Source organism: Microplitis mediator, chromosome 5, assembly GCF_029852145.1.
Source record: "Microplitis mediator isolate UGA2020A chromosome 5, iyMicMedi2.1, whole genome shotgun sequence".
In the NCBI taxonomy this organism is placed as follows: Eukaryota; Metazoa; Arthropoda; class Insecta; order Hymenoptera; family Braconidae; genus Microplitis; species Microplitis mediator.
Window position 1 is genome coordinate 16,876,154 of NC_079973.1, and position 23,352 is coordinate 16,899,505.

General features: G+C 33.9%; 1 protein-coding gene across 2 annotated transcripts in view; it reads left to right on the forward strand.

Moving 5' to 3' along the window:
- The first annotated feature begins 340 nt into the window (after positions 1-340).
- The window catches only part of LOC130667607 (hemocytin-like), a 67,823-nt gene continuing 44,811 nt past the window's right edge, over positions 341-23,352 (forward strand). For both annotated transcript variants that reach the window (XM_057469284.1, XM_057469285.1), the window contains exons 1-3: positions 341-455; positions 553-699; positions 950-1,074. In XM_057469284.1, coding sequence (XP_057325267.1) covers positions 367-455; positions 553-699; positions 950-1,074 — 361 coding nt within the window. In that variant the 5' untranslated portion in view covers positions 341-366. The remainder of the gene's footprint in view (positions 456-552; positions 700-949; positions 1,075-23,352) is intronic.

A 23,352-nucleotide genomic window follows, 5' to 3' on the forward strand; every position in this document is an offset into this window, starting at 1 on the left:
AATTTTGCAACAATTATTTGCGCAGCAAAATATTTTAATTTTTAATTCGCAACAAACGTTCAGTTCCGTATATTTTATTATATTCCTCTAAGAAATACATTCTATCGGAATACTAATAGTTAAATATTTTATTTAATAATTTTTTGTTTTTTTTTTTAGTGTTATTATTTTCAATTTTTGCATCACAGTTTTTCAGTTTACTAATTAATATTAACATAAAATATTTGTATGATTGTTGACTAAGATCATTATAAATTAATAAGAAATTTCGAATATTTATTATAAATTACGAAATTGGAATTATCAAATATTTCAAAATCCGTAGATAAAAAAATTAAAAAAAAATTGTTTTACAATGTACTAACAATGCATTTTTGTACACATATATTTTTTATTTTCGTTATTGTAATAATCAATGGACCTTATTCTGTTCATTCACAGTTGAAGGAACCACTGTAAGATATTTCTATTAATAATTTTTTTACCGTTATTTTGGTATTATTAAAATAAATTTAAATTAATATAACAAATTTTTAATAATGTATATAACAGTCATGAGCTGAAAAGTCCAAGTTATGCATCTAACCAAAATAGTTATGGTGATACGTCAAAAAAATTGTCACAAAATACTAATTATGGAGACTGTAACAATATTTCATTAAATCTTATTAATGGAAAAATTAAGTGTTCAAGAGACAAGTAAGATTTAATTTATGCTTAATTTATTGCTTAAAAATTTTTTCGAAACCTTATCATTTAATGTGCATACATGGACGATATTTCGCAAGCCAAGGATTGTATTTCTGTCATACGAATAGAAACAATCCATAGCCGATGATGTACTATATACCGGAAAGTCCCGAGTACTTCGAAGAAGATCTACTATTTTTACAATGCAATTTTAAACTATTTCAATATATTACCTAATTATACTTTATGCTTTACATAGCTGCATAGCACAATGTAATGAAGGATATCAATTTCCTAAGGGCGCAACCCAGTTACTATTTGAATGCTACAAAGGTACATGGCAAATCGATGGAGTACAAACCAATTTTGTACCGGGTTGCAAAGGTATGAAATTTGATTATCAAAATAAATTTTGTCAGACGTTATGTAAATTCCCGATACTAAAATTAAAATGGAAAAAAAATTTTTGAAAACCGTCTGACCCTGCCGGCCAGCCCCAAAACTTCCCACTGTTTTCGAGCTTAGGGAGCTCAGGGAGCTTGAAAACATTATAACTAGTCAATTTTTGAGTTCTTCGAGCTCAACAAGCTGTTAGACCGACAACCCATGCAGGAGTCGCCAGAGTTGAACGACGGGGCTCTACTTGGCCCAGCACTAGGGAACCTAGCTTTGACTCGTCTATAGTGGCCCATGCTTGGGTCAAGAATGATTACTCAATCCTGGCCATTCCAATCATTACACGGTCTTGGGCCAGCCCGCATGGAAAAGTCATATATTGTTAAAAGTATATAAAAAAAAATATGGTGAATATGTGATAAATAGAGAGCGGCAAAAATATCTATATTGAAAAATATATGTTTTTTACATATATTGGATTATATATTTATCATAATATATTTACTTGTATATATAATGTTTTGTATTTTTCTAAATATATTATCTCATATAATGCTCAATATATTTTTATCATATATGGATAGTATATATATAATTTATAAGTATAATATAATAAACTTGATATATATATCCATATATTTTGACTCCTATAATTAGTGGTATATGGTCTCTATATAATTGATTATATATGAAAGAATTTATATGATTAAATATATGGTTCGCGGTATATTGGAATTATATTTTTCCAGTATATTAAAATTTATATCTTTCGCAATATATTGAAATTTTATATTTTCAATATACTTTTTCAATTTCTACACAATTCCACAAAAAAGAGTCAAATTTATTATTTTTTCTCCTTCTTTTCATTGATCTTATTATTACTGGCAATAACCTAAGGAAAGTAAAAAAAGTGCCATATATTTTACAATATATTGGAAACCATATATTTTGCAATATATTGGAAAACATATATAAAAAATACTATATATTAATTAATATACTACTTTCAATATAATATATCAATATAAAAAAGATTTATTAAAATATATATGTAAAACATACATAAAAAGTCATAGATTGGTAAATACATTGATAATATATTCTAGCAATATATTGTTTTTCAATATATTATCATATATTAATACGGCAAAAATATAAATATAATTGAATGTATTGTACAATATATCACATTATAATATTCATATATTCTATCATATATGTTTTCACATATAAAGTTTTTGCATGCGGGAGGACTGAGTAAACTAGCCTTGGCCGTTATAATGATTACTCGAGCTAGGGCCAAGACTGGGTTCCCCTGTCTTGGCCATTCAATGGCAACCCAGGCTTGGGCCAGGACTGGGTAACTTCGCCTTAGCCGTTATAATGATTACCCGAGCTTAGGCTAAGGCTGCACGGAAAGAAAATTCCACAAAAATTCACGATGTTAACATCGTAATCGTGGATATAGTTTTATTAGCATCAATTTTTAAAGGTCTCGTTAACAATTTACCATGAAGGTTACATTTTTTACTAATCAATATCGTAATTTTAATAAAGACTTTTCGGATTAAAAATTATTACAAAAATTACAATGTTAACATCGTAAAAAGAATAAAATAATAATTACACGGAAAAAAAAATAGGTGCTGCAACAGGATGCAGTCCTGTGGGAGCAACAGGATAAAATCCTGCTGCAGTAATAGGATTTTCATGTTACAGCAACAGGACACATCCTGTAGGAGCAACAGGACAAAATCCTGTTGCAGCAACAGGATTTTCATGTGACGGCAACAGGATAAATCCTGTGAGAGCAACAGGACAAAGCCCAAATTTTTTTTCGAAGTTAATTGTTTTTTCAAAATTAAAATTTTTTTCAAATTTTGAAATTTCATTATTCCGACAAAAAAATTAGTACATGAAACTTGTTCCTTATCCTATTTATCCTGTTGCTCCCACAGAATTTTTTCTATTGCTGTAACATGAAAATCCTGTTGCTCCCAAAGGACTGCATCCTGTTGCAGCACCTATTTTTTTTCCGTGTACAATTCAAAAACTTTATTTATTCCTGTATTTATTTTTTTATTTACTTTTGCATAAAATAAATAATACAGTGCTGCCTCTGTTATAATATGATGGAAGCTATAGAAATTACGATGTTTTTTTTTCCTCCGCTAGGTTGTACACCAGCTTGCCTTTGTAATGTGTGTTGTAATGTGTGTTAAGTTTATGGTGTCTTTTATGTCTAAGGCAAATTTTGTTATTTTCTTAAGAATTTATTCTTCGTTTGAAAATGCAATGTTTCTGATGTCGTATGGTGGTGGTAGTTTTGCTTCGTCTTTTAGAAATTATAACGTTCACTACCCCTGATTAAAAAAAATGATTAAAAAGTATTTAAAATGATTTGTTTTTTAATCATTTTAAATACTTTTTAATCCTTCAAATCATTTCTAATCCTGTCTCTTATGGACATTTAACGTGTGAAATCATTTTTAATCATTGTTTTTAATCAGGGACTATTTGTCACAATCCACGGCGGAGTGTGGTGCGTGCAAAATAGCCGTTATGGCCCACCGATGGTAAAAACTGAAAATAAAAATAATAAACAAAAAAAAATGTCCTTTGGAGATGCCCACAATCTCCACTGGGCACACAGCTCTACTCAGGCTGGGTTAGAAATCCGAATTGGGCGCCAATTCGTGTACCCCCACGAACAAAATATACTCAACAATAAAATAAAGAAATGAAAATGAAAAGGAAATAACAAAATTCAGAGAGCAGTTTCAGGTGTTGGAAAAGGATAGCAAGAAAGAGATAGTATGCAATAAATAACCAAATAAATTAAATAAATCCCAGGATGGTAGAAATTTAACAACCCGATATATTTTAAATTATAATATTGTTTCAGCGGGTATTAACAAACAATAATATGAATAATAATAGTTCACTTCACAAATAATTCTTAACCACTGGTTAAATAACGCAAACAATAATTATAAAGATGTTCGGCTTGTTACCACTCGCATGTAATGTCAAATAGATATAAATAATTATAAATAATAATGTGGTGCACACAAATATAATTTAACCACGAATTATAATTATATAATACGCATGAATTAATTTAATACTTTAAAAAATTGTAACTATTTATTACCAATAATACTGAGCGCTGATAATAATCATAAATAGTTACAGCAAATAATGAATACTACACATAGTATTTACGCAAATAATCACCAGTGTTCATAAATAATAATCAAATACCCGGGAAAAAATGATCAGACCTGATCAGACATGAACAGGCATGAGTCTTCAGGCCTGATCAGACATGAAAAATGACCATGCCTGACCAGGCCTGATCAGGCATGTTCAGGTCTGATCAGGTCCCAGTGAACACATGACCTTATTTTGACGTCATACGTAGGTCATAGCAATGTCACGACATCTGATGTAAATTTGATGTCAATCTGACGTTCTACATGACTTTAATATGATGTAAAGCTTGTGACATCATATTGATGTAAGCATGACTCTTGTACGACGTCACAGTTATGACTTGTGTATTACGTACGTTTGACATAGAATCTACATCACATTGTTATGTAGTAATAAAGTCATTATCCGTATATCATAATGACGTAATTTTGAAATCATACATTTATGTCAGTAGCAAAGTCACGGTTATACGTAATATGGATGTCACTCTTAAATCATATCTTTACATCAGTGACAAGTCAGTATTTTACGCAATGCTGATGTAATTTCCGAGTCATAGTTTTTTATCATCTATTTATTGAAATAAAACAATCATAGAATGAATTTTCAAATATGTGTAAATGTGTAAAAATAACAACTAAACGTCGAACATTTTTGGGGTCAAAGTAATCGATAAACTCGATAATAGATCATTCAGACGTTTCAGATTAGAACATTAGCGTGAGCATAAAAAAATTAACTTTATTTTTTTAAATGATATATCGAAAATATCATTTAGGATGACAAAGAAAATGTAACGACAGTTTGAACTCTTTTGCTATTATGATTTGAAAGTTTAGTATCACAATTTTTCAATCGATGAAATTTCATACGATTTTGTGAAATTATTTAATGTTTCGCAAAATTTTATACAAGATTTTTTAAATTTCACATCACAACAAAAAATTAAAAAATTTCATGAAACTTAATGAAATTTTATACAATTATCATCGAGGCCGACAAATATTGCTTCTATAAAATTTCATATAAGTTCATCGAGTTTTTTAAATTTTGTGAAAATCCATCACGAAAACTTATTAACTCTGTCTTTTCCGGCATTTTACTCTAAATACATCAATTAAGCACGAGATTTGAACTCTCGTGATGTGGACCAGTGAGCAACGTTCAGGACTACCAGCCAAGAGGAGCCGTGTTCGAACCCATCAGACGCCCAGGATTTTTTCATCATTTAACGTTATCTAATCTTGTTTCAGAATTCACAATGCGTTCGCGCGGTAATAATCAAATCAAAAATTCGGTATTTCATTTCATTTTTTTATTTTTCAAAATATTTTTTCCGAATTGATAATTTTGACATCACCCATATGTCATATTGACGTCATAAAATGTCACACAGACATCACATTTACATCATGCATACGTCATTAGTTTTACATCATAATCTTACGTAAAAAAGTGGGAAATAATGAGTCACACCTGACTCATTCGTGACTTATATCTTACGTAAATGATGACATAGCGTAACGTCACTCTGACGTCAAATTTACGTCAATGTGTTTACTGGGGTATGTTCATGTCTGTTCATGCCCATCCGGGTTAAAAAATTATATATAAAAAATGGCCCTATATAATTATATATAATTATGTATAACTATATTCAATTATACATGTATATAATTATTGCTATAAAAATAAAAAAATAAAAAATTCGGGCGTGTGCAGGATTTGAACCGTGGACCTTGCGCTCGAAAGTGTAACTCGCTACCCACTGACCTAAGAGATTTAGTTGAAAAGTAAGTTTCGTATAAACTTCAAGTAATAAAAATCTTATACGTGATAGATTCTTGGTCAACTAAATTTTAGATCTATGAGCAGACATGAACAGCCATGAACAGACATGAACATATATGACCAGGCATGAACAGGCATGGACAGGTATGATCAGGCCTGAGCGTATTTAACACTTCAGACATGAACAGGCATGAACAGACATGACCAGGCATGGACAGGTATGATCAGGCATGAGCGTATTTAACGCTTCAGACATGACCAGGCATGAACAGGCATGGACAGGTATGAACAGGCATGATCAGACCTGAGTGTATTCAACGCTTCAGACATGAACAGGCATGGACAGGTATGATCAGGCCTGATCATGTCTAATTTCAGGCCTAATCATACATGAACAGGCATGATCAGGTCTAATTTCAGGCCTGATCATACATGAACAGGCATGGTCAGGTCTGATCATTTTTTCCCGGGTAATCATAGATAATCAACGTTAAAATAATAATAAGTGATCATAAATAATAATTCATAATAAATCATAAATAAATTTCACCAATGTAAATATTTATCGCAAATAATAATAGATCACTGATAATAATACTAAATCTTTAACGCAAAAAAAAATAATAAAGAACCACTGATGATATATAAATAATTGTAAAATATTTCTCAAAATAATAACTACTGATCGCAAATAATAAGTTACATACGGGTAGATATTTACCACAAAATAATAAATGAACCAAATAATATTATCGCATTAACCCATAAATGTTCCCAGATAATAATTAATTAATTTTAAATATCTACCGCAACTAAAATAAAACGTTCCCAATAATATTCAAAACCAGGAATAATAATAAATGTAAATATTGTTAATTATTTACCGTCAAACCACATGAACAGTCACCAATAATTATTCAATAATAAAAATAATAAGTATTAATTTCCAAGTTTTGGATCACTCTCCGCTGGGACACGCAAGTACGCAAGTATATATAGATATATATATATATATATTGGACTTCACTATAATTATTGCGCTCTCTCTCACTCACACGTGAGAGATATACGAATGGCCACCAACGTGGGACAAATTACACGCCAATGTATATAGCACAAAGATACTTACAATCGTCGTTGCAATATAGGATGCGTATCGGCTCCATTGGTCTCAATTTATCAATATACCACTAATTAATGCAACAAATCAGATCAATATTGACCTCCAACTGGCCAGTACAGTTTATAAATCGCAATACTTTCAAATGGCGTCTCAACAAAATATATTTCATGGCAACAGCAACACATCTTGCTCTTACAAAAGCTTATCCACGTCTGACCACGGCAGCACGTGTTTCTCACGCCGGCACACCGGCCGACGCCATTTTATGATCTATCTCACTCTGACCAATGGAAAAATATACCTGTCGCATGTTAATTTTACAACACAGCAACATAATGCATGATTTGTTGCCGTGTAATTTGTCCCATTCCCGACATTAAATGACCATCCGCACATTTCAGAATTAACTATTAACATGATTTACAGATAAATCTAGCATTGATTCATTCATAATAATAGTAAATTTATTTAAAATAAATAAATTTACCGATGCCAACTGTTGCGTTGACGCGCATGCGTCAACCAACCAAAATAATGATAAGCATATAAATAAATACGCAATTATTTATCCCACCGTCTATAAAATCCATTTCTATGTTTACAAAAATCAGTGAATTTTACTGATTCAGACGCAATTTATACCTAAGAAATCAAGCAAATAATAAAGACACGGTAATTAAAATAAAATAATACATAAAATAATAATAATAATAATAATAATAATAATAATAATAATAATAATAATAATATTTGAGACGTGTTGAGCAGCGTGTGCTGCCCTCTGTTACCCCTCTCCGACGTAATGCGAAGATGCCGCGATATTTAAATATCGTGACAAAATTTAAAAAGGTCTTTTGACTCATTCCTTGTTAGGATGCAACCAAAGAATATGTGGTTAATGCCTTGTATGTCTTGTCCACATTCACTCTCGGGGCTGTCCTTGACTTTGATTGAGTTCAGATACTCGTTTGTGCATAGGTATCCTGATCTCAGACGGTTGATGAATGTCGTTTCTACCCTTTTTAGGTTTAGATTCTCAAACCAAGCTTTCTTTTTGTAGTTAATTTGTGGATCTTTGACTTTCCATTACTTGCGTCTAGAATTTCTTACTTCATCATCGCAGAGGTGTTTGTGTTCGGTGTAGTATTTTTTTTCTATTTTTCTGTTGCTAGTCCTATGTTGGTGTGCTCTTTGGTTCTGGATGCGTCTGTGTAGAATATTGACCAGCCGTTTTTCTTTCTCTTTAATTCTGATTCGAATTCTTCTGTTCTGGCTTCTTTCTTTTTTATTTTTTTACCCAGTTCATAGTATGGTTGGATGAGCTCTAATTGAGGCTTGAGAGGGATTTCGTAGCATGGTAGTCTTTCGTGTTTTTCAATAACTGCTATGTTTGTTTTATCGGATCTCCATACTGAGTATAGGAAGGATGTTGTGGTTTTAGTCATTTCCTTCAGATTATAAAGTAAGTCTGCTTTCTTCAGTTCAGTATTCAGGGGGTGTGTTTCTATGGCTTACACTCTGGTTAAATATCTGCTGGTGAGTATCTTCGCTCGTGATTCTATCGTGGTCTGACTGATAGATCTCGCAGCACAACCGTTGGAGTGGATGGATAGTATCCAAGGGCTACTCTTAGCGCAGCGTTTTGCCCTCTTTCTAGTTCTTTTTTTAGTGTTAGACATGCAGATTGGGAACAAAAACATGCCCAGAATAGTCTGGCTCTAGTTAGGTCTTTGTAGACCTGTACTAGAGTTGTGGGGTGGGCTCCCCAGGCTTTTCTGGTAAGTGCTTTCATTACATCGATGCTCCTGCTTACGTTCCTTCGGACTTCTGTGATAAATGGTCTCCATTTCAACTTCGTGTCCAAGATGACTCCTAGAAACCTGGCTGAATCCGATCTTTCTATTCTATCATTGTTCATCTGGATCTGTAGATTGCCTTGTAATCTTTTTTTCCTACTGAGAATCATGAATTTAGTTTTTGAGGTGGATATGATTAGTTTTAGTTTTTTTGAGCCATGGGAGTATTTTTTTGCCTATGTTCTTGTTTATATCTTTTACGTATGTATTGAATGCTATCTATCTTTCTTGTATCTATCGTCCTTCCATTTCGGTAAAAGTGGACCGTTCTTGTTCCCAGTAGGTTTGCCAGTAGTTTTATTATTCTTCTTTGTAGTCTTAGCTCGCTCATCAGGTTAATTAATTCGTGAGGGTCCTTGTTGTCGTATGCACTTTCAAAATCTAAGAGTAAAAGACCAATCATTTTCTTTTCAGAGAATGAGTTGTACGCTTGTGTTGTTAGCAAGGCTATGTAGTCTTGGCATGACTTTCCTCGTCTAAACCCGAATTGGATGTCCGGTTTAACACTTCAGTTTCCATGAAGTACTCCAATCTGTTTCAGAAAGCTCTTTCGAATACTTTTGACAGGCATGATGCTAGTGTGATTGGTCGAAGTGCTCTGCTGTTTGGCTTGGGGATGAGACAGATGTCATCAACCAGCCATTTACTTGGTATGATTCCTGTCTCTAGTATCCTGTTAAATATCTGTGTGATGATTTTGGTCGCCTCTTCAGATATGTTTTTTAGTACTTCATTTGATATTTTGTCTGCTCCTGCTGCTGATCTTGTCTTGAGGTTTTGTATTATTGAACAAATTTCTTCATTCTGGAATGGACGCCATATACCTTTTACTGCGTTAATTTCTGCACCGTCCAGTATTAATATATCCGGTTGCCCATTTGAGTTAATGGGTGCTAACTTATTGATGGCTATTTCTTCTTCTGCTAGGTCTAATTCTGAGTATCTGTCCGTGTTTCCTTTAGTTTTTCGGTCGTAACTCCTAATTATGTGCCACACTTGTTTATTGGTATTTTCGGGTTGATGGACTCCGCAAACGCTTTTCCTTCTCTATTTTTCATTTTCCGAAGTTTTTCACTTGATTCTTTCCAAATCTTTTTGCATGTTTTTAGGGTCTTTTTTCTTTCGTTAATTATGTCCTCACATTCTTTGTTCCACCAAATCTTTTTCTTCTTTTCTTTCTGGGTGTTGTTCTGTTATATTCCCCCTATCTCTTTTGCGCCATTCTTCAGTAGTTCTTCTCGTATGTTGTCACAGAGTTTGGTATATACTCTCGTGTGATTTTCTGAGTGGAATTGTTCGTCTTCGGGCTTGGTTATGATTTTTTCCCTGAATTGGTCTCAGTCTACTTTATTTGTGGTAACTTGTGGTCTTGTCTCTTTCGAAGTATTTTTTACATCGCTTATAGAGATCTGAATGACGATATGATCGCTGTTCAAAGTGGTACCTGTGGTCTGCCAGGAGCAGTTAGCTTTTAGGTCTTTATTGAATATGGTGAGGTCAGTTAAATATTTTCTCATAAAATATGACAAATATTTTATGATATTCAATAAGATATTATCTCCTAGGATAACTCTTACTAAAACTTATGAATTCTGAAAATTTCGTATAAAAAAATAATCCTATTAAGATTTTGTAAGTATTATAACATCAGAATTCGCCTGATCAATTCTTATTGAAAATACATTAGAATAAACTGTAACAATCTTATAGAAGTGAAAGTACTTATTCGATCTCATAATCGTTGGCGGAATTCGAGTCACAAAATCTCATAAATTAAAAAATCTTACTCATTCTTTTAAAAATCTAGTACGGAAATCATGATAGGAAAACATCAAAAGCTTTGACTCAAAGATTCTCATAAAAATTCATATGAAAATTGTTTTAAATCTCATAGATATTTTCGAAGCTCATAGATTCTTATAAAAAATATTCAATATCTTATCAGAATTTATGAGAGCTTTTCCACAGGGTAGGAAATTGAACGCTATACAAAAAAAGTCTCTTATTATTTTTTGATAAATCCAACTGTTTAAAAGTTATTTGAGGTTAAAGTCAAGTTTATAGTGAATTTTGAGATCTTTTTATTTTTCCGACGAAACTATCAGTCTTATCACAAAATGTCATAAAAATTTTTTTGAAGGTAATTTTATTCCTTCCAAATTATTACGAATAAAGTTTTTCGAAATTCTGCGTTGTTTTCTAGTTATTTTCATTTCAATGTCGAGCTCTTAAAAGCAATCAGAAAACTATTTTTTTAAGTTTTTCTTTCTTTTAAGTTTCATACATTTGAATTTGCCAGGCTATTTTGAGATAGCTGAAACACGCTCCCTCGTGTGAGAAGCTGAAACTTGCTCCCTCACCAGATAATCAGCCATTAGATTTTCTGCGCAGTGTCTTCTGTTCATTTTATAAGCGTTACATTATTGAATAATTATCATTGTGGATTTAAATGATAAATCAATTGATTTCAAATAATTGAAACATAAAAATTTATATTATGTGATTTTTTACATTTTTTGCGTGAGAATATGCTTAACAAGTGATTATAATAATCATTTTAATTTTTGTTTATGACATGCTGAGTTTATTGGTTAAGTTTAGCGTTGTTGTAATAAGTTAGGAAAACTAATTAAATTCGATTTATTACGTGCTATTTACAAGAATTATTTTATTCTTAACTTAAATTTAAATTTTTCTAATAAATCAATTTATTCTAAACTTAAAAGTCAGATTTATAGCAAATTTCTAGATTTTTTTACTTTTCCGGTGAAACTATCAGGCTTATCACAAAATGTTAAAGTGTCTTTTTTGTACACAATTTTATTTTTTACAAATTACCTCTAATAAAGTGTCTCAAAACTTCGCATTGTTTACTAGTTATTTCCATTTTCATGTCAAGCTCTTGAAATCGATCAGAACACTAATTTGTTTTAAGAGCTTGACATTAAAATGGAAATAGCTAGAAAAAAATGAAGTATTTTAAAAAAAATTATCGGAGATAATTTTTAATGAATAGGATTCTCAACAAAAAAGATTCTATGACGTTTCGTGATAAGTCTGATAGTTTCACCGAAAAAGTAGAAAGATCTCGATGCTTCCTATAAATTGGACTTCAAGCTCCAATAACTTTTAAACAGATGAATTTCGCAAAATTTACGGTACAATTACTGTTCCTGTGAGCATATCTAATTTTACGGTATTTTTCGATATCACTACCGTAGTTTACGGTAGTCAAGTACGGTAATTCTACGGTCAGTTCCGGTAAACTACGGTAGATTCCGCGGAATCTAGGTATAGGGCCGGATAGCTCAACTGGTAGAGCACTCGGCGCGATACCGAATTGGGCTGGGTTCGATTCCCAGTTCGGGCTATCTATATTTTTCTCAATTTATCTATAAATTGTCTTATTGAGAAGGTTATTTGCATGTTTGCATGTTTAGGTTTCCACTATATTTAAATAGGACTATAGGGCCCTATACTATACATACATACATACGTACGTACGTACGTACACACATACATACACTCGGACATCATCGTGAAATTAGTCAGGATAGCTTCCTAGAACCTAAAAACGTCAAAAATTTGATAGAAATTCGGTTTTTGCAAATCGGACCGAAACCAATAACTTCCCGAATTTTTGAAAATTTTCAATTTTCTTCGCGGGAAGTTAAAAATAGGAGTACTTAAGTGGACCTATGTTATGCACTGTCCTGCCAATGAACCCCTTGGGTTGCAAGGATTCTACGAAGACGACTTCAACATTTACATCAATGAGCTTATGTCTAGTCGTACGTTCAAACTCCTCACGACTCAGTTTTTGCTAAGGTTGATGACAATGCCTTAATTCATGTCATCTCTACTCAAGAGGACATTGAGAAGCTCAAGAAACTTAAGTCAAAAAACTGTTAACAAAGAAAGTATCGAGTCAAGCCTCAGTTCCTGTGAATGCTGCCAAAAAGTTCCTGCTGGGTGCCTGCTGTCTCAATATAAATTCGCTTAGAGCAAACATTGGTGTGCTTCAACAATACCTTGATGGCGAGCCCTTGTTCCACGTTATAGCGCTGACTGAAACCTGGCTCAGTGACTCCATTGCCAACATCAACATTCCGGATTACTGTGTCGTTAGAAACGACCGGAACTCGCGTGGAGGTGGTGTAGCTTTATACTATCACCAATCTTTACACTTATCAATCATCCTCAAGCCACCGATAGTCTGGAATAGTCAACCAGGTACCTCGAAATACTTGCTAGCAAAACTGCACATAAAAGGGACTCAACCAGTATTTGTTGCGGTCGTGTATCGGCCACCTCATGCTCCCTTCACTTTACCCAACGATCTGGCGACTACCATTGCTTCAGCTAGGGAAGGTTTTAGTCAGAAACTCATTCTTGGGGATTTGAACGCAGACCAATTGCTTCCTGGTTATGGTGCTGATTACATTAAATCCTTCATGAACGCAAACTCACTTAGGCTTGTGCAACATGGTTATTCCCATACCACCAAGCGTTCTCAGACCTGGTTAGATCTTTGCATGGTAGATGAGTCTGACCTCATAGTCTTTTGGGGCAAATCTGAGCGCCCTCTGGGTGCTGGGCATCATCTTCTATCAGTGGTAATGCAGCTCGACGCTATTGCGCCATCGGCTAAAACGATTTTGACTCGAAAGCTCGATAACCTGTTTTCAACTAATGCCATTTTCTCACTAAAGAATATGGACAGGTCATGGAGTCAATCGTCTGGGCTTACTGTCGACCACTTCGCAGCACAACTTACTAACCAGCTTATCTCACATGTGGACACACACGCTCCTGTTCGCGCTATTACTGTAAATTCACCCGTAATTGCTCTCTGGCTTACAAGTGAGCTAAGAGACTCTGAACACCGTATCCGTGTGCTGTACAAACGCTATCAGCGTAATAGAAGATTCTCTGACTTCCTGTAATATCGCTTTGAAAGGAATCTGCTTCGCAACAATCTTAACCTAGCCAGGAATAAGTGTTACTCCTCTAGACTTAAAGGACTTACATGTGGTGACATGTGGCGTGAGCTGCAGAAACTTGGGCTATTGAAGGATGGTGGTACTTGGGCACTGGCTGTGGACGCGGCACTGCTCAACAAAGCGTTTGTGGCTGTCTCGCAAGCTACTGCGCAACACCTTCACTTGCCCCCAGCCGTCGAATTGGGTACGCAAACCGTGTTCTGCTTCAGTGAAATATCTACCACCGATGTACTCAGGGCTTTCTCAACACTAAGAACCGACGCTGTTGGTGCGGATGGGCTCTCAAGGAGAATGCTGTCATCACACCTACCCCTGATTCAGGACCATGTAAAGCATCTTTATAATGCATCTCTGCGTGATGGAGTCTTTCTTGACGTTTGGAAGCAGGCCATTATCATCTCTGTTAATAAAGTGCCCACTCCTGCCAGCGTCAGCGACTACCGACCAATTGCTTTACTTCCAGTATTGGGGACATTACTCGAGAGAATTGTGTGTAATCAATTAACGGCCTATTTAGACGACCATAACCTGCTAGATCCATTACAGTGTGGATTTCGCGCTAGACATAGTATGCAGACTGCCTTACTTAAGCTGCTAAATGATGTGAGATTCAGTATGGACAGGCGGATGATCACCGTCCTTGTTCTCGTTGACTTCTCTAAAGCCTTCGATACAGTTGATCCTGTGTTGCTGATGCGTGAACTCGTGGAAGTCGGGTTCTCTGGATCTGCTGCTGACTGGATGACATCGTACCTGACTGGTAGGTCACAGGCTGTCAAGGATCCTGATGGAAATCTCACGGACTGGCTTCACACCAATATTGGCGTCCCTCAAGGGTCTATTCTGGGCCTTCTGCTTTTTTCGCTCTATATCAATGATATTGGTGTGAGTATTCGGTACTGCAAGAGATTACTCTATGCTGATGACTTGCAAATCTACATAGCCTGCTACCCGCATGAAATTGAGGAGTGTACAAGGAGAATTAATGAGGACATAACTCACATTAAGCAGTGGGCTGACTCGAACAAATTGCAACTAAACCTAAGTAAGACCAAGGCCATTATCTTGGGGTCCAAGCCTCTTGTCAATGCAATCAACACCTCTGAGCTGATACTGGGTTGTGATGGTATCAGCATCTCGTTCGTCTCCTCCGTCCGTAACCTTGGTGTCCACATTGACTCGAAGTTAACTCTCGAAGAGCATGTGAAACATACTACTGCGAAGGTAAACTCTGCTCTCTACAGTTTATATAGTCTACGTCGTTCCACAGATCTCAGCATGCGTAAAACTCTAGTCAATGCCTTCATATTTCCGCACGTCAACTATCGCTCAGCTGTGTTACTAGGTCTGGGTACTATCTTGAACACCAAACTACAAAGGCTGATCAACAAAGGAGTAAGATGTGTGCTTGGCTTGCCATAGGACTCGCCAATCTCACAGGCTAGAATTGATCTGGGGTGGTTGACGGTCGGTCAGGTTAGGGATCGTGCCGTCGTCATTGCGACACGTAACGCTCTGCTCTATCACTGTCCAGCCTATTTAGCTGAGCTAATCTCGTTGCATACGACTACTTGGCCACTTCGAAGTACCAGCTCAGCAGCATTACTTGCGGTACCGAACCATCGCACAATGGCCTACAAAGCGGCATTTGCTGTTGCTGGCCCTTACCTGTGGAACAGCTTACCAGATGACTTAAGGCTCACTCGCAGCTCTGCAGTGTTCAAAGCTAAGCTTAACTCTTGGCTTCTGCGTTCCAGCATTCCAGGATGACTTGACTGATGACCACTGCGTTTTAGTTAATCTTATTGTTTCTTACATTCATATTACTACATTTATATTACTATTGTTACTTTATACTTATCACATTTACAGAATAATCTATGCTATTTACTTGCTGTATAATTATTTGCTATTATTCTCATTAATGTTAACCAATATGTTTTGTTCAACTTACTCTGAACAATAAAAATTATTATCTAATCTAATCTAATCTATTTCTGATGGGCTAGTGCTGTCCCATTGGACATTGTGAGTGTTTAAGTCTCCACCAATTATAATGTGGTTGTTGTTGCTTTTATTGAGTACCTCTTTAAGGAGTTTTTTCCACGAATCTTTTTTAACTTCCCGCTAAGAAAATTGTTAATTTTCAAAAATTCGGGAAGTTATTGGTTTCACCCCGATTTTCGAAAATCGAGTTTTCATTAGATGTCGACGTTTTGAGGTCCTAGGAAGCTTTTCTGACTATTTTCAGAAGGATGTCCGAGTGTCTGTATATATATATATATATATGTGTGTGTGTGTGTGTGTGTGTGTGTGTGTGTGTGTGTGTGTGTGTGTGTGTGTGTATGTATGTATGTGTATGTGTGTGTGTGTGTGTGTGTGTGTGTGTGTGTGTGTGTGTGTGTGTGTGTGTGTGTGTGTGTGTGTGTGTGTGTGTGTGTGTGTGTGTGTGTGTGTGTGTGTGTGTGTGTGTGTGTGTGTGTGGATGTAAACTCTTAATATCTTTTTAATGAACTGGCCGATTAAGATGTTTGAGGCGGCAATCAAAAGAGTTTGTTGGCCGTCAACATTTCTGAAAATTTCAAATCGATCTATCAAGTGGACGCTAAGACATAGAAGGAATACAAAAAAAAAAAAATTTTCCCAGTTTTTTTCAAATTTCTCAAAAATGGCTAGATCGATCAATTCTAAAAGCTAATCAGCACCAGAATTCAATAAAACGCGTCGATTGCCGCTTTAGCCATCTCAATCGGTCGATTCGTCCGAGAGAAATCGATCGAGAAAGAAATGGTGAAAAACGGTTTTCTTCGATTGTCTTCGAAGCGACTCACCCGATCAATTCCAGAATTTGATCAGCTCTAGAATTCAATAAACCTCGTCGATTGCCACCTCAAACGTCTCAATCGGTCGATTCGTTCGAAACGTTTTTTTCGAAAACAACGGCATCCAAAAGTATTTTCTAGCTCGAAGAGCTCTAAAACGTATTCGCAACAAGGTTTTCAAGCTCAAAGAGCTCGAAAATAGCGGGAAGTTTCAGGGCTGGCCCGCAGGGTCAACCGATAGACCGATTTTTTGTTCTTGCATTTGGTGTTCTGTATATACTTATCAAAAATAGCTTTTTTTCTTGAAGTTTTATTTGAACTGCAACGGCTTCAAATTCTTCATTGCTTACTATTGTGTCGTCCAACGTTACTTCATCGTATGTGTTCAATGAGGAGTCTGCCAGTAAGATAGTTTGTGTATGGAAGTGAATCTTTACATTATAAATTTGTGGTGGCCTTGAAAAAGACTGTTTGAGTTTGTTACGTTATGACGTGAAGGTTTCGATAAGGGTCCTGAGAAGAACTGTTGCTGAGATGTCTTACGTTAGACCTAGAGGTCTGGTTGACAAGAACTAAGCCAACGATAGCCCCGAGAAGAGCTATTGAGTAGAGAAAGTTTAGTACGTGAAACTAAAGGTCGAGTTGACTAGCTCTGAGAAGAACTAAGCCAACTTAAAAGTTAGTTCTCAAAAGAACTGATGGTTGTTGAGAGATATCTGTAGACTATTCAAGCCTCGCTCGCTTGAGTAGGATTTATTGGTTAGTCGCTGATAGCCTTGCTCGCTATCTAAAGAGAGTCCCGTTCCGTATGACTGGTCAGGAATTAATGCGCTGCCGCTCTCGGATCCCCTTATTTTATACCCAAGATTCGGGTTCTAGAATGTTCTCCGTGGAGTGGGGAAAATCGGTATCTGCACTCCAATGAGATGGCTGGATTTTGAGAAGGAGAAAAGTTAAGAATTTGCCGATGAGACGTCTCGATTGAGGCGGGAGAAGCTCGTTTTTGCAACTGCCATGCTTCGGAGTGCTGAGAGCGAGCGGTCTATCTCCATGGTCCACGCAAAGTTAATGACTTACTTTCGAACAGTATGCTATGCCTTTTTTTATAGCTATTGCTACTCCTCCTCCTGTTCTGTTTACTCTGTCTCTTCTGATGAGATTCATTTTAGTTATACCATATTTAGCGTCAGTAGTTAGCCATGTAGTAGTAGTAGTAGCCATGTTTCTGATATCAGGAGAATGTCATTCTTTACACTGATGCTTGGTATTAGGTGTGATTTGTTTCTCAAGCCCTTTCAGTTCCACTGAGCGATGTTCAGATTTTGTGGTCTTGAGTCATTATTGAATCATTTGTATTTTTCCGGAGGTGTTCTCCTTATTTTCGTTTGTGTTGTTGTTGTTGTGGGCTTGATTTGTTCTCTTTGTTTGGTGATGTATTTGGTTGTTAACATTTTGGTTCAGGTTTGTTGATTCTTCAAATGGTGTTGCTCTTTGAGAAAGTTGGCTGTGTTCTAATGCTATTATGTTTGATTGTTGTAGGCCTTCAGGTGTATATACATATATCAGGTACCCTGAGACTATTTGTTCGTTTGGTGTTTGTGTAGAACCCATGCTTATTGTGTTTAGATTTGTGAAAGTTTGGCTTGTATCCAAGTCTTCTGTACTGTGTGTTTTCGTAGTAGACTATGTCATACATTAGATTGTTGTTTATTTTCCCTTTCTTTCTTTTAGTTTTGAGTAAGTGATTCACTGAGTTTCTTCCTGTCTGGCGAAGGTGCGATCTGTGTTCTTCCTGTTGTGTAGGGACTGAGCTCGTTTGTTGTTCTTAACCTGGCCAACTGGTGTTTAGCCATGCACCTAGTGTGTATTGCTTCGGAAAGATCCAGTTATCCTCACCCTCCCTGATTTAAAAAAGGAATTCGATAGGATTAAAAAGGATTGAAATGTTAATACTTTCAAATTCTACTGAATACTGTAAATCCTGTTTCATAATTCACGATTGATCATATTAAATACTTTTTAATACAAAAATGGTCGAAAGGAGTAGTAGGATATGACAGAATCAAACTAGCATTTAGATTTTCTGATTCTATTGAATACTTTTTAATCCTAAAATAATGTCTTCATTTTATCATCTTGTTAGGATATAAAAGGATTCAACTAGTATTTAAAATTATTGTTTCTATTGAATACTTTTTAATGCTGAAAGAAAGTCTCCATTCTATTATCTTTTTAGGATACTAAAGGATTCAACCAGTATTTTAAGTTTTTGTTTCGGTTGAATACTTTTTAATCCTGAAAGTATGTTTTCAGTTCATTATCTTTTAGGATATAAAAGGATTTAACCAGTATTTAAAATTTTGGTTTCTGTTTAATACTTTTTAAACCTAAAATAATGACTTCTTTTTATTATGTAATTCAGATATAAAAAATTGAAACAGTGTTTGAAATTCTGTTTCTATTTACTAATTTTTAATCCCGAAATAATGTCTTAATTCGATTATCTTTTTCGGATATAATATGATTCGGATCGTATTCAAATTTTTTAATTCTGTAGAATACTACCCGAGAATTAATGTTTTTATAAAATTTTATAAAATTCTATAAAATTGTATGAAATTTTGTAAGATTTTATACGATTTCACAGCAAAATTTTATAAAAATTCATACAATTTTATAGAATTTTATGAAGTAAGATTTGAGTGAGGAACGTAAAAAATAAATGTAATTTTATAAAATTGTATAACATTTTATAAAATTGTATAAAATTTTATACAATCTTATACAATTTCATACAATTTTATAAAGTAATATCTTAAAAGGGAAGGAATACATAGATAAAATTTTATAGAATCGTATGAAATTTTATAAAATTTTATAACATTTTATAAAACTTCAGAGAATTTGATGTCACTATTGCATCTAGTGTGGGGTAGCATTTTTTAAAGTTTGATCAAATTTCACACAAATTTATAAAGCTTATAACAAATTATTATAAAAAATATTAGAAATTCGAAGAAAATAGACAAAATTTTCAATGGTCATAAAAAAAAATTTCATTTTTGCGAGTAAAATAGGGTACCCCCTGAAAAATGTAAAAAAAAAAAAAAAATTCTGGATATTGAATAAGTTTGATTTCATTAAAATTTTTTGTAAGTTTTTTTTTTTTTTTTAATTGTTCCAGTCTATAGCCACATTTACGGCCTTTTACACAATTGCCTTTACATCGCAACTGCTTCCTTTCTTTATCTGCTTTCATTGTGCGGCTGTGGCCCGACTTGTGCTTATACTGTACTGTGCCATTACGGTGATACCCTACCCCTCACCTTGGCTGTGGGAGTATAGGGGCAAGGGAAACCACAGAGAAAACCATTGCCAGTACAGTTTGGTTTGGGTGAGGCTCTAGTGATCGGTAAAATTCCCATTTCACCGATCACTAGATCTTCAATCCGCGCCTAACGGCCAGCGACCTCCGATTTTTTTTTTTCTTAAAGTTTATTTATTTTCCAATTAGATACATACATTTTTTTAGGATAAATAAACTAAGTACAAAACCCATTTTTTTTAAATTAAAGGTGATTTACTGGCCGTCGTGTGCGGCTGCTCGAATCCTGTTTGTTCCTTTGAGTTGTTATTGTTATTTAATAATTTTTGTAGATTGAGTTTTTTGTTATTCTAATCATTCTTTTGTTTTCTTTAGCTGTTTGGGAAAAATGTGGAGTGCATAAAAAAAACCCTAGTTTATTGCTCTTTTAGAATTGAACTTATGAACTAAAAAAATTTATATACATACTAGACTGATTCAAAAAAAACGACTAATTTTTTTTTCTTCATTATATCGAAAATATTGTTGGAAATGACGAAAAAACAATACAGTGAAAGTTTGAGCTCTTAATATTAATATTAACAACTGCCGCATCGCAATTTTCTATTTCCCGTTTAAATAACATGGGAAAATTTATTTTTTAAGGTTTGGAATTTTCTAGCTCACGGTGGGACCAATACTTTTGAATGTTCAAGACATATTCTTATGGGAAATTTGACGCTTTACAAAAAAGGTCTCTTATAATTTTTTGATATTTTTATTTCTTCAAAAGTAATTCGAAAATAAAGTTAGATTGATGATAAATTTTTGAATTTTTTAAATTTTTTGACGCAACGATCTCATAAGTCGTATGTTATTTGCAATTAACTGAAAATTTTCTTAAATAATCTAAATTTTGTTGATTAAAATTAATTCTACTAAATTTTCAGTTAATTGCGCATAACTTACGACCTATGAGAAATATCGAAAATTTTCTCCAAGATAAGTTATAGGAAATAAAATGCTCTACAAAAAATGTCCTCTAAAATTTTCGGATAACGTTGATGGTTGCGTCAAAAAATTTGAAAAATGTAAAAATTTATCGTCAATCTAATTTTAACTTCGAATTACTTTTGAAAAAAATTTTGAATGCTTTTGAATACTTTGAATACTTTTGAATCGCCCTTCTTATGGGCATTTAACATTGCAAATCGTTTCGAATCGTTTCTTTTGATCAGGGTATTTACATATTTACATATTTACATGATTTATTATAATAATATTAATATTATATACTATTTGTTGTCTTTGGACTCTGTGTTTATTTTTTAACTTTTTTATTTCATCTGAATTTTTATCTGACCACCAGTATTTGTCAGTGTCCAGCCCGTGGAAATCTGTTTTGTCTCGTTTCGGTATTGCAGTGAAGTCTTTGTTTATTTTATTTTTGAAATTATCTAAGTCTATTGTTTTGTTGCTTTTGTGTCTGCTTTTATGGTAGAATATTGGGCTATTGTTGCTGTCTTGGATAATTCCTATTCTGTCTAAGTCGGTGAATGCTTGTAGTTGTAGTAGTCCTTCACGGAGAAAAAAATATTGTTCTCAGAAGTATACTGTATAGTTACAGTAACAATACGCTATAGTTATCTACTAGATTGTTACTGCAACGATCTACTGTATCGTTCTGACAACAATATGGTGGATAGCTCTGAGATCTATACGGTATCGTTCTGAGCCCTATCTGACTTCACGCACATTGAAAATTATATAAGATATTTAAAAACTTTTATCATTCATAAATAAATGATAAGCAAATAACTTTGATTAAATAAAATCATTTATAAAACTGATTTATTAGTTAGTTATAGTCTAAATAAATTTTAAATATAAATATTTTTTTTTATTTATCATTTATATTTCAGCCTGGTGGCTTTGAAATAGGACTGGTTATTACATAGGTTATTACATATATATTATATTAAATTAAATTAAATTAAATCAAACTTTTTCACATAGAAAATTTTAATATTTTAATATTTTAAGAAGATAACATAACAAATAATAATCTTTTGCTTTTACTTAATTAACACAATAAGTTTAACTACTAACATAATCTATTGAATTAAATTCCTTTAGATTTTGTTTGTGGGAAAATGTTCCCTTTATTTTTATTTTTATTTTATATTCTAAATCTAAATTTACCTGCAAATGAAATTGAATTAATGATCTAGTTTTTTAAATTGAATAATTATGAGGATGGATAGGATGAATAGGTATTATTCAATGAAAGTCGTGGTTTGGGTATATCAAAAATGAAGAATACATTTTGACCCAAAAAAGTTAGGGAAAGCACTACGGCATAAAACCCTTTGAAGAAGTACAATGAGAAAGATTAAGAAGATTGAGCTATGATAATGAGGGTAACTCGTTGAACAATTGACACAAAATGAAATGTAGAGATGTGTGTGTGTGTGTGTGTGTGTGTGTGTATGTGTGTGTGTGTGTGAGTGTGTATCGTGATGATATGCACGAGAGTTCAAATATAGTTGACGTCTATGCGATGTTAAATCGTCGGAATTTGTTATGAAATTGTATCAGAATATACACGTCTGTGTATGCGATGATAGAGAGTCCACTGCGGGACAGTTAAATAGTACTTGGTACTAGAGAGCGAGCGAATGAGTGAAAGCTTTCAATGCGCTGAAGCGATGTTACCGATTGATCAGATCGGCGATATGAATTGAAATGTCAAAATTGTAATGGGATATTCCAAAGACAATATGACGTGACTAGTCGTTAATTTGAATGAAAACTGTTTAAATTGAAGTTAAATATCAATTAAATTGTTAGACGCCTTTAGCCATGCGGCTATTGTATAAATGAGGTTAGATATGCTATCTATATGACAACGGCAAGTGCGATGAGAATAATTAAGGCGCGGACAAATATCAAATTTAATTTTGTCTGGATTATGATTATCACGTATGTATAACAATTATTTATGTTTAATCACTGCAAGGTAATTAGTATTTAAGATGTAAACGAATAAATCGATGAATTGACTGAATTTAATGCAAGTTAATAATTATTAACTATTCAATATTATTCGAAGCGGTTATTATTTGATATTAATATGAATATTAATATT